The sequence below is a fragment of the Myotis myotis genome, unplaced genomic scaffold, assembly GCF_014108235.1.
Source record: "Myotis myotis isolate mMyoMyo1 unplaced genomic scaffold, mMyoMyo1.p scaffold_m19_p_12, whole genome shotgun sequence".
In the NCBI taxonomy this organism is placed as follows: domain Eukaryota; kingdom Metazoa; phylum Chordata; class Mammalia; order Chiroptera; family Vespertilionidae; genus Myotis; species Myotis myotis.
Window position 1 is genome coordinate 15,985,347 of NW_023416316.1, and position 16,469 is coordinate 16,001,815.

Sequence of the window (16,469 nt, forward strand, 5' to 3'; positions counted from 1 at the left end):
ATAAAATCCAGTGCATTCCTCTCACTACCGCTCTCAGTCGCCACTCCTCTCCATCCTCGTGGCCAGTGCCTGCTCCCGGGGCAAGTCCTCTCCTGCCTGGATTCCTGCGGCCGCGCCAGGCTGCTCGCCCTGCCTCCCCAGCCCCAATCCCAGCCCTCCCAGCGGACTCGGGGAGACTTTCCTGATGCAGTCACTCAGCTTAAAATCGAGTTACAGCTTCTCCGCAACCCCCTTTACTTGGTCTATGAGGTCTTATTTATTTGCATCTTGATGCCTCTCTCCAAGCATCTAGAATACTGTACCCTGTCACCACCTCTGCACATGCCTTTCTCACCTGCTTGGTGTCCGCTCCCACCTCTCTCTCATCCTCGGGGGTTTAGCTGACTTTCCGGAGCAGCAGGACCCCCTGCCGGCCCCTCGCCCACCACAACTCTGTCGCCCAAAGTTTAAGTAAGGTCTTGGCACCTGGTCGCCCGGGCCAGCGACTTCTCGCCCTTCGTTGTGCTTTTGCACCACAAACTCTTGCCCTTGAGCTCCAGCCACTCACCCAGGCCTCCCACTTCCCACAAGATTCCTGCTCCTTCTTCCCTCCAACTCCCTCTGCCATCCCGGGGTGCCTCCCTGAGCCCCCGACCGGCTGGGACGTCAGGGCGCGATGGCCGTTCCCTCTGGCACCGTCGGGACCCTCTGCTCAGCTGGGCCGCTATCTGCCGGGCGGCGGCTCGCACTGTGGGAACCCACGCGCCCCGAGGGCCGGCCCCTGTCTCTGCCCCTGGGTGTCCCCAGGGCCCCGCGCGCCCGGCAGGTGCACGAAGGAGAGAAGGAGCGAGTGAATGACGGAGCGTCCGCGGAGGGCGCCGGCCGGGGCGTCTCCCCGGGACCCCGCGGGCGCTCTCCGCTCCGCAGCGCCGCGCCGGAAGCGGCCGGGCCGGCCCCCTCCCCGCGGCGCCCGCCGCCTTATCTCGGCGCCTCGGGCCCAGGAGGAGACGCGGGCGCCAGGAGGGACGCGGCGGCGGCATGGGCCGGGGGCCCCGGGGCGCGGGCCACCCGCCGCGCCGCCTGCTGTCGCTGCTGCTGCTGCTCGGCCTGGCCCGCGGCGCGACCGGAGCGCGGGGCGCCGACGGTGAGTGCGGACGGGCGCGGGCGCCGCTCGAGGCCCCCGGGGCGCCGGCGGGGCCTCCACGAGGCTGGGCGCGCCCGAGGCGCACTTCCCCGCCCCTGGGCCGCACCCGCGCAGGCTCGGGCGTGGGGCGCAGGTGGGGCTGCCCTGGCCGTTGGGGATCGGGAAGGCGGGGCTCAGAGAAGCAGGAGGGGCTCCCCGCCCCGGCCTTCCCGCCCCATCCCGGAGCCGCCGGGCAGACCTGTTTGGAGACGGCCTTGCCCGCGCCCCCGAGGGATTGAGGGGAGCTGGGGGCTGGGCGGTAGCGGCGCCCCAGGGTGAGCCGCCCGGCCTGGGAGGGCGTTCCCGCTGCACTGTCACGCTGCTGGCTCTGCAGTAGGTTTTGCACAACAATTCTAGAAGCAATTTCTTTCTACCTTTTAATATTTTCACCTAGATGATGCGGTAAGGTGCTCATATGGTGAGAATAAAGTATAAAGTTTACAGGAAGAAAGCATTCATTCATTCATTCAACAGATGGCCTTTGTTTCCCTATAGGGGGTTTGATGAGGTCTTTGTGCTGAACCTCAACGAGTTCATCTCCTGCAGGTGACAGACAAGCAAATAGTCCATTTCCAGGCAATTGGAGTAGTTAGTTCCCCCTCCACCACCACCTTCAAACGCAGTGTTGAGTTCAGACATGTAGGGGAGGGGGCATTTATCCAAACAACTATAAGAGAAGGCAGATGCCATAGGTGCTTTGAGAAGGTGGGGGTGGTCAGAGGAGGGAGAGGTTACTTCTAGCTGAGGAACCGTGGCGTCATGGGTGAGGCGACCCTTTAACCAGACCTACTAGGATTGGTGATACTTGGATAAGGGAAGATGAGAGAAAGGCGCCCCAGCTCATGGCAGAGGCACAGTGAGCACTCCACAAATACGTATAGAACGGTGAATTCCAGACGGAGGGGCAGGGACAGGAAGCAAAAGCAGGGCCCAACAGTTCTGATTGGTTTGCAGGGGATGGCTGGGAAGTGGGATGGGAAAGCAGGTTGGATTGAACCAGAAGGCGGAGTGCCTTAACTGGCCCGCCGCGGCCTTGAGACCTAGTTGTTTCTGGGCAGTGGGAAGCCATTGGAAGTCATTGCAGGTGTCTGTACAGAGAGATATAAAAAGTGGCTATAAGGAAACCCACTAACTTCCTTAATAAAACCAAACACTGATCCTGAAGTGGAAGGAACTTCTATGTAAGGAGAAAGGGGGGTGCTTTGAAGCTCAGACTCCTGTCCCCCCAAATTTTCTTTATTTGGGACTTTTACCATCACTGGTGGGTATTTCTCTTGATGGCTCAACCTTCTGAAGTGGCCATTTTTGTACATCCGGTGCTCTCATAGGCTTTCTAACTTCCTTCCCTAACGTGGTCTCCCATGGCAGTGTGCATAAACGCTTGTAGACCCTTGGAACCTATTTCAGAATGAGCTTTTTTTGTGTGTGTATAATTTTTAATTGAATTTATTGGGGTGACATTAGTTAAAATTATATAGATGTCATACATCATCTATATATTGTATTGTGTGTCCACCACTCCATCCATCACCATTTATCTCTCCTTTACCCTCTTCTACGTCCTTCCATTCCTCCCCCCCCCCCCCCCCCGTTAGAATCTTTGTGTTAAGTCTCTCTAGACTAGCAAACTGTCCAGTATACAGTAGTCTCATCGAATTGTTGGGCTAAGATGGTTGAACAAAGTAACTTTCTCAGGTCATCCAACTGCAAGTACTTAAAGGCTGTGGGATGAATTTGGGGAAATAGAAGTCAGGGTTGCCTGATTGAACCTTCTCTCCTTATGTAGGCATTCTCCCTTCCTTTACAACCTTGGAGAACCTGATTTTATTAAGAGCAGGTTTCTTGATAGTGGACCAAGTGGGGAATGACTGGAGCCATAGAGCCATTGAGGAAGTTGTGGCAGTAGCTGGCCTAGAAATTCTAAGGACTGGCTTCACAGTGGGACAGCAGGAGAAGAGGACTGAATGTAGATGGTCAGGGGGAAGTGGATCCCGAAGGACTTACTAACAGACATGAAGGTACAAGGGAACAGAAGATGAAAGATGACAGTAAGGGTTGCGGGGTGGGTGACTTGGGTCTGTGGTTCTCTAGGAGGAGCAAAAAGATTTGGGAAGAAAGATAACTAGTTGTTTTATTATATACTAGAGGCCCAGTGCACGAAATTCGTGCATGCCAGCCTGATCACCCCTAACTTCCCCCGCTGCTGGCCTGGTCACCCCTAACTGCCTCCCGCTGCCGGCCAGGTCTCCCCCAACTGTCCTCCACTGCAGGCCTGATCACCCCCAACTGCCCTCCCTTTCAGGCCTGGTTCCTCCCAACTGCCCTCCCCTGCTGGCCATCCTTTGTCCACATGGGGGCGGCCATATTGTGTGTTAGAGTCATGGTCAATTTGCATATTACTCTTTTATTAGATAGGATGTGTTTTTTAATATGGCAGTTTATTATCTCACTTAAGTTTGGAAGCTGTGTAGTTCCTGGCTTGATTACGTTAAACGATTAATGACATCATCAGGCTCCTCTAGTTTTCATCTCTGGCTGACTAGTTGTTTTAGATATCCTGGATTGGAGGTGATGTTAGGGCTTTCGGGTTAAATCAGTAGGGAGTTAAGACTGTGACAGGAGTTGTCTGCAAATGATGTAGACTTGATGGTCACTTGGAGCCTGTGGTTAATAAGAGTTAGAGGACCAAGGACAGATTTTTTTGGGAAATCAAATTTAGATGGTAGAAGACTGTAGAGGAGAAAGAGCAGCAGCTATAAAGGTAGGAGGAAGATGGGGTTAGCATAGCATCAAGGAACCTGGGGGGTGGAAAATCCAAGGGGGTGGAGATGGAGAAGAAGAAGGCTTTGGATTTGGTGGCTCAGGTCTGAGGTGAGCCAGCTCCAGCAGAGCAGTGAGGGTGCGAGTCAGAGACAAAGGGCTCTAGAGCAGTGATTTTCAACCCGTGTGCTACAAGACTTTTTAAAAACATGCAATACCTGACTATTTAGTCAGGGGCACTGACCTCTTTCCCCTTAGATTGTCCAATAAAAGAATGACAACGGCCAACACAACAGTAGCCATCTGGTGGGAGTGAATCAAAATTATGCCTAATCTTTTAGGGTCAGATTGGCCAAAAATATATTTTTTGGTGTGCTGCAGAATTTTAGTAATTCGTTTATCTGTGCCATAAGATGAAAAAGGTTGAAAATCCTGCTCTAGAGGGTACAGAGACTTGGCTGCAGAGCGAATGCTCTTTAAAGAAGAGAAGGAAATGGAAGGTAGCCTTTAGTGGGGCTGGCCAGGTCAGTTGAACAATGTTTTTGCGGGGGTTTGAAGGTGGTAAAGCAGACTCAGAACATTTTAGACTTAGGGGCTTTATTTAGTAGAAAGGAAGAAAATAAAGATGCAAAAATAAATGAGATATTTCCTGGAGCAGGTTGATAGGCAAAGTTGGCCTACAAGTGAGAAAGCTTAGTTTCAGGAAGGGGACAGAAGGGGAAGAATGGAGAACTGCTCGTCCCTTCCCCACAGCTGTCTCCTCAGTGAGTCTATTCATATTTTCAAACCAACCCCGCTGTCCTGACTCCCTGGAAGCCCCCTGGTGTTCTATGGTCCCTTTGCAGTACCAGAGACACCATGCCCATGCCTACCCTCGTACCATATTTGTATGGGGCACACACTTCACATACACATTTCTATGGTCCTCTAGATGCTTACACCAGTGTAATTGTTAAGAGCTCCTTGTGAGTAGGGACCGTGGCTTGTGTTAGGAACCTGATATGGAAATAAATGAAGACCACCCAAATAAGAAAAGGCACGGCGATTTCGTCAGAGCTTACTATAGCCGCCATCGCATTTGTCAGAGACTCAAAGGCAGGCAGGGGAGTGTAAAGCTTTCTAGTGCAGTGGTTCTCAACCTTCCTAATGCCGCGACCCTTTAATACAGTTCCTCATGTTGTGGTGACTCCCAATTTCATTGTTACAAATTGAACATAATTAAAGCATAGTGATTAATCACAAAAACAATATGTAATTATATGTGTGTTTTCTGATGGTCTTAGGAGACCCTTGTGAAAGGGTCGTTCGACCCCCAAAGGGGTCGCGACCCACAGGTTGAGAACCACTGTTCTAGTGGAACAAAGGGGACATCTTCAGGTGTGCCCTCGTTGGATGTTGACAGGGGGAAGCTGGAGGCGGCTTATTGCTGAGACAGGCTAGTAAGCCAGAATAGGGAAACTGAGGCAGATAGTTAAACAGCAGGTTGCAGCCGTGTAGTAAATCCCATCTTTCCTAAATTAAAGACACTTAAGAGTAAATGGTTTGCACTTCTCCCCAACCACAGGGTAAATAGCTTAAATCACCCTGCTCAGGGAGGGAGAGAGCAGAAATCCAATTATTGCCATTTGCCAATCACACCCAATGAAGTTAAGAGAATAAATCTCATTTTGGTACATCAGCATAAAACTGATGAATATTCTATTGAGATCCTCCCCTAAAACTTCCCTTAAACTCCAAGCCTTTAAAACCCTCAAAACCAAGGTCCCAGCACATGCTCTCCCTCCCACATCTCCTAAACACTAAAGGACGCCATGAGGCTTGCAACCAGGGCAGCAATGGATGGGGCAGTTTGTCACAAGCAAGCCCCCTGAACCTGTTCCAAGGCCCCCTTTTCTCTGACTTCTTAGTCTGACTTCTCATTTCCCCACCTAGTCCCTCCCGTTATCCTAGCCCTTCCTTGATTCACTGTCCCCAGCTTTAATAAACACCCTCTAAAATCCACCTGGACTTGTGAAAATTTTCCTACACAAAATCAAGAATCCACACCCTACCTGCTGACCCCAGGCAGACCAGCTGAGGGCCAATTCCCCTTTCCAGTAACACTATCAACAGGAGTCCTATATGATTGGTTAGGGGAGCATATTTGGCTTTCCCTGACTGGTCCTAAATTGAAATGCTGGGGCGGGGCAGGGGAGCAAAAATTAGGGAAGTTGGCTCTTATTAAGCCCTGGCCATTTGGGACTGATTGCTAAAGAGGTCGTGGTTTAACTTCCTGGGCTGATTGCTATAGATTGTGGGTCAGAGTTCTATTTTTATAGATGGCCTGACCATTGTCCATTTGTGTGTTCCGTCTCTCACTGAATTGCATTTAATTGTTATTAAAGATGTTTTGGCGAGAAGATCAGCGAGGAGAGACTGGGGGAGCCAGTCCGATGGCCTGTGTGAGCAAAGTGTGAGAGCATAGCTGGTGGAACAGGAGGGTGTCGGTTGGTGGGTGGGTGGGTGGGGTGTCAAGCCTGAGGGGAATAGAGAGGTTAGGCCTGGTAAGGATGGGTGGAACCAGTCAGTCCTGTTTCTTAACCTTTTTCTGGCATTGCTCTGAGTGTGGGAGTGGCTGGGGGACTTGTTGGCTCAGGCCTGGCTGGGGTTTGGAAGGCCAGAGGAGGATGGGTAGAGGCCTTGAAAATCTTGGGGGAGCAATGGTGGGGAGGATTGGGGAAGATGTTCTGTAAAAAGTGCACCTGACATTACTACTGTATTTCATTGGCTTGGCCTTCACTCCGTTATCCTGAATCACAGCAGCATATTCACTCTTTGGAGCGGGAAGCAGAGGAAAGAGGGAAAACAGGGAGTGAATTGTTTTGGAGTGACTTACAGTGGCTCCAAGTAAGGGAGCAGGATTAGAGCCCAGGAAGATCACCACCGTGGCCTGTTGTCTACCTCCAGAGACTTGGTTCTGGGCAGTCTTCTGGTCAAATTCTAAAAAGGGCTCCTGAGGCTCTGCAGCCTGAGGTAGCAAGTGGCCTATTGGCCTCAGCTCTGCAGGGACAGTGACTGAATTGCTAGATTTAAAAAAAAAGTATTTAGCCCAGCCGGTTTGGCTCAGTGGTTGAGTGTTGACCTATGAGCCAGGAGATCACGGTTTGATTCCCCATCAGGGCACATGCCTGGGTTGTGGCCTCAATCCCCAGTGAGGGGTGTGCAGGAGGCAGCCAATCAATGATTCTCTCTCATCATTGATGATTCTCTCATTCCTTCCCCCTTCCTCTCTGAAATCAATAAAAGTATATTTTAAAGAAAAGTATATAGCCTGCTCAAGAATGATATAGCCTAGTGACACCAGGACAGGGACCTAAAGTGTGGCCTAAATATAGGGCTCCTTGCCCTAACCTATTTGGCTCAGTGGATAGAGCTTCAGCCTGCGGACTGAAGGATCCTAGGTTCGATTCCAGTCAAGGGCACGTACCCTTGGTTGCGAGCACATCCCAGGAGTGGGTGTGCAGGAGGCAGCTGATCGATGTTTCAAACTCTCTATCCCTCTCCCTTCCTCTCTGTAAAAAATCAATAAAATATATATTTAAAAAATATATAGGGCTCCTCAAAACTCAAAAGCATTGAAATGGGGGCACTTAATAAGGGTTGGTTCCTGATTTGGAGGTCAGGGGTGGGGCCCTGTTACTGTACTAAAGGGGTGTGTTTGCTTTCGTGCATCAAAGCCCAATCAAATTCGAACAGGAATTTGTAGCCAAGAAAGTAAGAGTTTATTAGTTGAGGAAATAGCACTAAGCCTGGAGTCACAGGTAGGCTAGTGCTCAAAGACCTGGCTTCCGGATGACTTCCAGGGGATGGGTTATATAGGGGAAAAATCATTAATCATGGTGGGTCAAGGAGGTGGGGTCCTGGGCTCTACTGATTGGTTGGGGCCAGTGTAGGGAGTAGTTAGTTTTCATTGTATCAGGTCTTGATGTCAGCCATGGCATTGTTCTGTCTGGTTTCATGAGGATGTGTCTGCTTTCATAGGGCTGGGGGCTGAAACACAACTGAAATCGAGATGTTATCTTTAATTTGGAGGAAACTGTTTCTGTGGTTAACAGACCTGAGGCTTTGTTATGAAGACATTTTGATACTGACCTGAATCTGATGTCCTAAGGGATTAATGATTAAGGAAAGGAGTGGTTGGACAAAAAGGAGAAAGGGACATGTTAAACAAGTTTCTGCTCCTTCATAGCCCCACTGCAAGTGGTTCTTGGTCAAAGGGGAAAGTAGACAGAAAGGAAGCTGAGGGCCCTATAACCGTTTTATGGGAGGAAAGGTTATGGGTTCTTGTAGGCAATGTCAGCCATGGGTTGGGTTGAGAAGGGAAATACCATCTGTTTCACATTGCCCTGCAAGTATTCCATTGCTTGGGAGAATAGAGTGCTCTCTGTTTTGGAGGATTTTAAAGCAGAGGCTGTGCTTTTACCTGTTTCTGTTAGGGATGCTGGAGAGGAGAGTATATGAGATTCCTTGGGTTCCTTCACTTTCTGGAATTTGATGTTGTCTCTTAAGAGCAATGCAATTTTATGCCATGTTGTAGAAGATGGGAGATGCTTTCTCTTCCTGAGTTTGGTGCCTCCTTTGCTTCTTTCCTCAGGTCGTTTCATTGGTTTCCACGTGGCTCCCTCAGTGTGAGACTCCGGATCTCAGGAGGTTGTGCTGTGCATTTGCTGGTCTAACTGTGAATGGCTGGGGATTAGGTTAAGATTCAAATGCAAGCACTCCATTTGTGCTTTTCAACTACCTCCTTCCCTTTGTATTGTCAAAGTCCACCTGCTGTTATTTCAGAAGTACCTTTAAATTCTTGCTTGGTATTGAAATCAGGAGCGAGAGGAGCTTGCTTGGGCTGGCAGCTACCATCCCCTCTGAGGTGTGGGTTTGCTTGGTGTGCGGTGGAGAGGAGGGAGAGGTGAGCAGCGCTGAAAACCCGAGGAAGCTGAACTTCCAAGTTCTGAGTCAGGTGTTACCCAGGAGATTGGAGGGATGTGGGGTAGGCAGGGAGTTATGTAAAATAAGATATTATGGTTCCTAGAATATCAGCCCCATGAACAGGTAGGCATCTGTTCACATAAAAACGTTCCTTTTTTGGGTTTTTGCATCAATGTAGTTATTTATCAACTCTCTTCATTAGTAAAATTGGCTAGCTGTCATTTATTCATTAACAAAGAGTTGTTGAGTGGTTGTTATAATAATGCCTAACATATTCTATTTGCTTTTCATGTATTAACTCATTTACTCTAATTCTCACAACAACCAGGTTTGTTATTATCCTCATCTTACAGATTTATAGGAAACTGAGGCACAGGGATTATTACGGATTCCACAGCTAGCAAGTGGCAGCGCTGGGACGGTTGCCCAACTAATCTCTCTCTTAACCCTGCTCTTTTTTTTTTTTTTTTTAATATATTTTATTGATTTTTTACAGAGAGGAAGGGAGAGAGATAGAGAGTTAGAAACATCGATGAGAGAGAAACATCGATCAGCTGCCTCCTGCACATCTCCTACTGGGAATGTGCCCGCAACCCAGGTACATGCCCTTGGCCGGAATCGAACCTGGGACCCCTCAGTCCGCAGGCCGACGCTCTATCCACTGAGCCAAACCGGTTTCGGCACCCTGCTCTTAATGACTCTGACCAATACCAGGCACTGCATCTTGTGTGACTTGTTTCTAACAATGATAACAATATCTACAGAAAGAGACATAAATATTGATGTAAATGACCTCAGCCTAGCGCTTTAGAGCTCATATAGCATTTATAGTTCTCACAACACAGACCAAACTGGAGGACTGACAGTGTACGGTCACTAGGGAGCAAGAGAGAAGATGCCAGCCTAGGTGCCAGCCTCTCTGTGTTGGATGTGGCTCACACTGGCTTGGTCCCTGCAGCGTGGAGAAGTGAAGTGAATCAGGTTATAGCAAACTCACAGCGCTCTTTCTGTTGGCCTGATGGGCTCCTCTTCCTGGGGTCCTTCTCTCTGTCACATTGCTCCCAGCGCTGTGCTTTGCATCAGTTGCGACTTGGTGAAAGACTTCTTCAGTATTACTTTTTCCTTTCCCAGGATTCTGACCCGCATCCTGAGGTTGAGCTATCCTTGCAGCACAACTCATAGTGTGGCCACCTGGGAGCTTGTCGGAATTGCACATTCTCAGAGCCCACCCCACTCTTACTGAATCCGAATCTCTGGGGATTGGTTCTGTTTTAATGAGCTCTCCAGGTAGGGTGACCCACTGTCTTGATTTGTACCGAACTGAGGGGTTTCCCAGGACACAGGACTTTTAGTATTAAAACCAAGACAGTTTTGTCACCCTAATTCCAGGTGATTCTTAAAAAATATATATATTTTTATTGATTTTTATTTAAAGAGAGAGGAAGGCAGAGGGAGAGAGAGATAGAAACATTAATGATGATAATCATCGATCGATCAGCTGCCTCCTGCACGCCCTGCGCCGGAGATCTAGCCCACAATCCAGGCATGTGCTCTGACCAGGAATCGAACTGTGACCTCCCGATTCATAGGTTGACGCTCAACCACTGAGCCACGATGGCTGGGGTTGCCCTTTACCTTTAGGACAGGTTTTTTCCCCAAGAGGCTACTTGGTCCTTCAGGCATTTGAACTCAGAGGGCCACCCTACAAGGCTGTGCAGACTGTGCTAATTGTGGCTGAGAAGTCTTTGGTAGCCTAGCATACAGTTGGTCTTTTTTGCCAGTATGGGGAACAAACATTTATTGAGCCAAACAAACCAGGTACTGTCCTTGGAGTTACACTTATGCTAAATTATTCTTAATGGGCCTTTAAAACAGGCATCCTGAGGATGAAGTGTCAGAACATTAGAGGGAAAGGACTTCAGGGGCCATTTAACCCAGCTACTCAGATGGGAGCTTGGTAGAAATGCAATATATAGGGCCCCACCCCAGACCAACTGAATCAGAGCCTGCAGTTTAACAAGATCCTCAGGTAATTTGAATGCATTTTAAAATCTGAGAAGCCCAAAGCCCTTGTTTTACAGATGAAGAAACTGAGACTCAGGAGATCAAGTGATTTGCTAAAGGTCACACATGAATTGGACTCCACTGTTTTCCTCTATACCTGGCTGCCTTCCTCCAGGGCCATATTTTGTTTGTCTGGTTCTATCTATTGAATGAATTTGAACTTGATTAAATTTATTTAAAAATACTTTAGATTCTGTCCTTCACGAATTCAGATGGGACTCTCTTTAATTTATCTGAATTGGTGGGACTTATTTGTTTCTTAATTTCTTGTGTGTGTTTATTCGGTTCACTCAGCAGTTATACGTAGCAATCATTTTCCACATGATGAAAGTTTCTGGCCCTGGCTGGCGTGACTCAGTGGTTAGAGCATCGACCTACACAACGGAGGGTCATGGGTTCTATTTCCGGTTAAGGGCACATACCTGGGCTGCAGGCTCGATCCCCTCTCTGGTTGGGGTGCATGCAGGTGGCAACCAATCGATGTGTCTTTCACATTGATGTTTCTCTCTCTCTTCCACTCTCTAAAACTCGATGGGAAAAATATTCTCAGGTGAGCATTAGCAAATGGAACTGAATGTATATAAATGTTGCCATCTTTATGACAAGCATACCATATAAGAAAAAAATCAAACATTTTACCGTTTTTTGGTTGGTTTTATTAGATGGTGTTTATATCTATTATTGCACTGTACACACACACTGGGGAGAATGTTCGTCACTGTTGGTAGATCACAGCTGGGACTGTGAACTTGACCCAGGATCCATTATTTTATTTATTCATTTATTTTTAAATATTTTTATTGATTTCAGAGAGGAAGGGAGAGGGAGAGAGAGGTAGAAACATCAATGATGAGAGAGAATCATTGATTGGCTGCCTCCTGCATACCCTGAATGGAGACCAAGCCCACAACCTAGGCATATGCCCTTGACCGGAATCGAACCTGGGACCTTTCAGTTCGAAGGCCACTGCTCCATCCACTGAGCCAAACCAGCCAGGGCAGGATCCACTATTTTAAAAGTACTTCCAGAATTTTGGTTGCATGTGATGAGAACTGACAGTGTCCCTAAAGAACTGTTTTAAAATATTATGTGTCAAAATGTCAAAATGTTTACATATATTTTACCCATATGTAGGAGGCTCATTCTCACTTGGGCTTTGTCTGTTATCCCTGTTTTCAGGAGCTTTTCTGGTCCATTTTCTCCTCGTTGTAAAACTCCATCTGATGCCCGAGTTGGTGCGGGGGATCTGGGTATCTAGCTACTCCCAAGACATATTTTCACGCAGTTCCTTGAACTTTCAGGCCTCTCCCTTCTGAGGTACTCAGTGACCTTAATTCCTGAGTTTTTTGGAAGTTGCTTTTAGTTCTTCCTCTCTCAGGCAATTCCCATATGTTCACTTCTTCCATCTTCTGAAATATTGTTAATGTCCTTCGTCTGCTATCATCTTTCCTACCAGGGTCCACACCTTCCTAGTCCTTGTTGTCATTTTGTGGGAGTGGGGTTGAGAGTGTATTAAATCTGTGGTATTTAACTGGAAGTCTTTCATTTGTAATTTTAAAAAATGTTTTATGGCCCAGCAGGTGTGGCTCAGTAGTTGAGTGTCAACCTATGAACGAGTAGGTCATGGTTCGATTCCCAGTTGGATCATGTGCCCAGGTTGTGGGCTTAGGGCAGGGGTGGGCAAACTTTTTGACTCGAGGGCCACAATGGGTTCTTAAACTGGACCGGAGGGCCGGAACAAAAGCATGGATGGAGTGTTTGTGTGAACTAATATAAATTCAAAGTAAACATCATTACATAAAAGGGTACGGTCTTTTTTTTTTTTTAGTTTTATTCATTTCAAACGGGCCGGCCCCAGCCCGCCGGCCATAGTTTGCCCACGGCTGGCCTAGGGGCATGATTCCCAGTAGGGGGCATGCCCAAGGCAGCTGATCAATGATTTTCTGTCATCATTGATATTTCTCTCTCTTTCTCCCTCTCCCTCTCCTGCTTCCTCTCTCTGAAAACAATAAAAACATATTTTTAAAAAATGTTTTATGTATTTTTGTTATAAGCTCTTTCTGATTCCTAAGTTTGTGCACATTCTTTTTTACTCCCTCCCCAGTCTTACTTGAGTTTTGACTACTTTACTGGTCTTTATGGTGCACTGACTTTTTGGGAAAGATTTTTTTTTTTTAATGAATTTGAATATGTTTTCTAATTTTTAACATCTTTTTTATTTTCACTAAATCCTAGCCCTCCCCCATAAATCTCTATTTTGTTTTTTCAGCTCTTTTAAGCTTCCTGCATTAAAATTCTAGGGTGTGTGTTTTCCCTGGCTGTCTGCTTTGCTTTCTCTCTTTCAAGCATAAAGACATGTAAAACTCAAATTTTCTAGAGTAGACAACTTTTTATATCTGGTAGTAAACATTTCAATTTTTATATCCTCTTTGTCCCAAGAATTATTTGGGAGAGTGTTCTGTAGTTGCAAGTAAGTTTTCTTATGGGAACGCTAGTCTTATGTTTTATTTTGGAGTTTTATGATATTGTTACATGGTAGTCAGATAGTAGGACTTCTACAATTTCTACCTTTGACAAATTTGTTGTATTTTTCTTTATGGTCTGGATCTGATAAATTTTTTTAAAAATTCCATGGTTAATTTGGTATTAGTAATAAGTGGTGGTTTGTCTCGTTTCTGTGTTATCTTTTGTTTTTTTTTAAAAAAGCAAGCAAGCATGGTTAAGAGTATTGAGAAATCTCCCTGTCTCAGTTGGTTTCCTGCCTGGAGCGGCCCGGCCCCGAGGGCTAAGTCTTTATTACCAGGGGATTAATGGGGCCAAGACCTGAGATGAAATTCCATGCGCAAGGTTCTCCTTACAGGGCCACTCCTGAAATTACAGACACTGATTGTGCAACACGATAGCTCAGTAGCTTTGGGTAGAAATTCTTGTTTTATCTTGGGCCATGTATCACCATCTGATAGATTTGGATGTTTCAGGAGTTTTAGCCCCAAACAGTTTTGCTGCTTATCTAAGTAACTGGGATCTGGGCATCCTGCTGGGACCCTGCTGTTATCTCACTGGCGTTGTAAACACATTCACTTTTTCCCTGAAAGGAAAATGGATCGGGTAATAGAGAAGGTTTTCTACCCTCCATTTGCTGTTTGAAGTATAGCAAGTAGGATGATAGGTTCCTCTTTTCAGTTGGTCAATAAAAATAGAATGTTTACACTGTATAAATAAAGACATATGGGCAAATGACATCATCATTTCATAATTCCAAGCTGGGAAGACAGAGCTGGAACAGAGTATAATGACAAATTAACGTGGTTGATGGGAGAATATACAGGTGTTAGGGAAACACAGAGGAAGATACATTTAATTTGCTTCAAGAATGAGGGAATGGGGAAGATGTCAGGGAGAATATGAGGTTTAAGTTGGGTCTTGAAATAGAAATAGGTGCTAGGCTGGACAGAGATGGAGGAATAGGCATTTTTTGTGTGTGTGTGTGTGTATATGTGTACAAATGATGAGAAAGAATCATTGATCGGTTGCCTCTTGCATGCCCCACACTGGGGATCGAGCCCGCAACCCCGGATGTGCCCCAACCTCCTGGTTTATAGGTCGATGCTCAACCACTGAGCCAAGCCGGCTGGGTGGGATAGGCATTCTAATAGAAGTAGGAGTGGATAGCATGTATGGGAAAGACGCGTCGGTCTTCTCCCCAGAGAATACCGTGTATAGTTTGGGTTTGGGAAGGGTGAAGTTGGAGGAGCTAGCCTAGAGTCAGGCCGTTCGGAGCCTTGATTGCCAGGAGGAGGAATTTGCACTTTACTCTGTGGGCAATGAGTAGGGAAGGGGTCAGTTCCTTTTTAATTTTGGTATTTAAATTTTGGTTCTCTGTCATAAATGTTTACTGCCCCAAATATGATCCGTCTAGAGGAGGTGATTGAATTTTTATTTTTCTGAAATATACAATCTATGATTCAGGTTTAGACATCTGTGCCACGTGCCACGAACATGCCACCTGCAAGGAAAGAGAAGGGAAGAAGATGTGCACTTGCAAATATGGATTTGTGGGCAATGGGCGGACTCAGTGTATTGGTAAGTTCTGAATCCTGTGTTAAGTTGAAAAGTTGAAGGAACCAAGAACTAAGATTCTCTAGTGTTAAAGCGTTGATGTCCTTGGGAGGGAAACATTGCTATTTTTTTTCTTCACTGTTTTTGGTACAAGAAGATTTGTCAGTTATAATAACTCTTTGTTTTAGTGTTTGGATATATCCTGTCTCTAGGGTTTCCAAGGAAGTAGCCCTCATGTTCGAGGTCATTGAACTTGAATTTCTGGAGACTCTCTGGCCTACTACATATTTGAAATGTGTTTCAGGTCTTGAATTTAACTTAGTAACTTAAGTCAATATTGAGTTTTCTTAATTTCTCTGGTTGTTCTGATATAAAACTGCTTATATTAGTATCATGAGAAAAAACAAAACACAATTGCCTATTAGACTTTTTGGCTAATTGATGAAATACTGTTGCTTTGAGTCTTATGTCAAGCAGAATCCATCCTCCATATTGTGTGTGTCTATGACCTTTTGGAGTCCTGGGTGACTTAAAAGAACATAAAGACCTTTAAGCTAGAAGCACTTGAGATTATTTTTTTGCCTCGTGTTATCTACCATGCCATGAGAGTGAGACAACGGCCAGGTTCAAGTCCAATTCAGAGAGAGGGAGCGTTTCACAGCAACTTACAATAGTGAGTGCTACTATCATCACAGTTTCCTCCCGGCAATCTTGCTACCTGCAGTAAAAACATTGATAGTTTTGCCTTGAGGTTGTGGACCGGCAGTGTACACAACTTTGTTGTGATATCTTTGTATTTTTTTTTTTCTCTCCCTAAAGTTCAAAAAGTCATGTTCTACTTCACAGATATGAGCTTTCACAATCACATTGCTTATTTATTTATTTTACCTATTGTCTATGGCTGCTTTCAGGCTCCAAAAGCATGGCCGAACAGTGGTGACCAGGGGCCTGTGACTGGCCCTTTACAGCAAGTTTGCCGACTCCTGGGTCTGAGGGCAGACGGGAGGGAGGGTTCCTTTCATTTTGCACTGATGTAAAATTATTGAATTCAAAATGCTCAGGGCAGCTTCTGTGGACTCATTAAGCATCCACACTCCAGCTCCGCCTCACTGGGCAACGAATACCGTTCACATGGGTCGCTGACCAGTCGCAGGAGCTGCTCCTGCCACAACAGTAGCCCTGCTCCTGGGTGAGGCTAAAGCGCCCATACCTTTGTGTTTCCTGGTAACTCAGAAGTCACAGTTTTCCCAGTTAATCACTGCACGTAACATCGTCCCCTTCTGGCTTTCATGAAGAAAGCAAGAGGAATGGCTCAGCTGGGAACCTGGGATTCTGCTGGATATATTTCCCCAGGACTAACACAAGATCTTTTAAAGTGTAAAAAAGAACCCCCTCCTCCCAATCTTCAAATAAGACGGATTTCAGGAGGGGATGTTGGCTTTCCCTCGTGGTTTCATAC

The 16,469-nt window shown here is 46.7% G+C and overlaps 1 protein-coding gene across 9 annotated transcripts in view; it reads left to right on the forward strand.

The window, feature by feature from the left end:
* Positions 1-845: 845 nt before the first annotated feature.
* Positions 846-16,469, forward strand: part of SUSD1 (sushi domain containing 1) — an 81,278-nt gene continuing 65,654 nt past the window's right edge. For 8 of the 9 annotated variants that reach the window (XR_004971175.1, XR_004971177.1, XR_004971176.1 and 5 more), the window contains exons 1-2: positions 846-1,123; positions 14,921-15,034. Coding sequence is in view for 5 of the 9 variants with exons in the window: in XM_036330011.1 (XP_036185904.1) it covers positions 1,018-1,123; positions 14,921-15,034 (220 nt within the window). In the remaining 4 variants the exon portion in view is untranslated. Of the gene's footprint in view, positions 1,124-10,026; positions 10,175-14,920; positions 15,035-16,469 lie in introns of those variants that run through there. The other variant, XM_036330013.1, reaches the window with a different exon arrangement.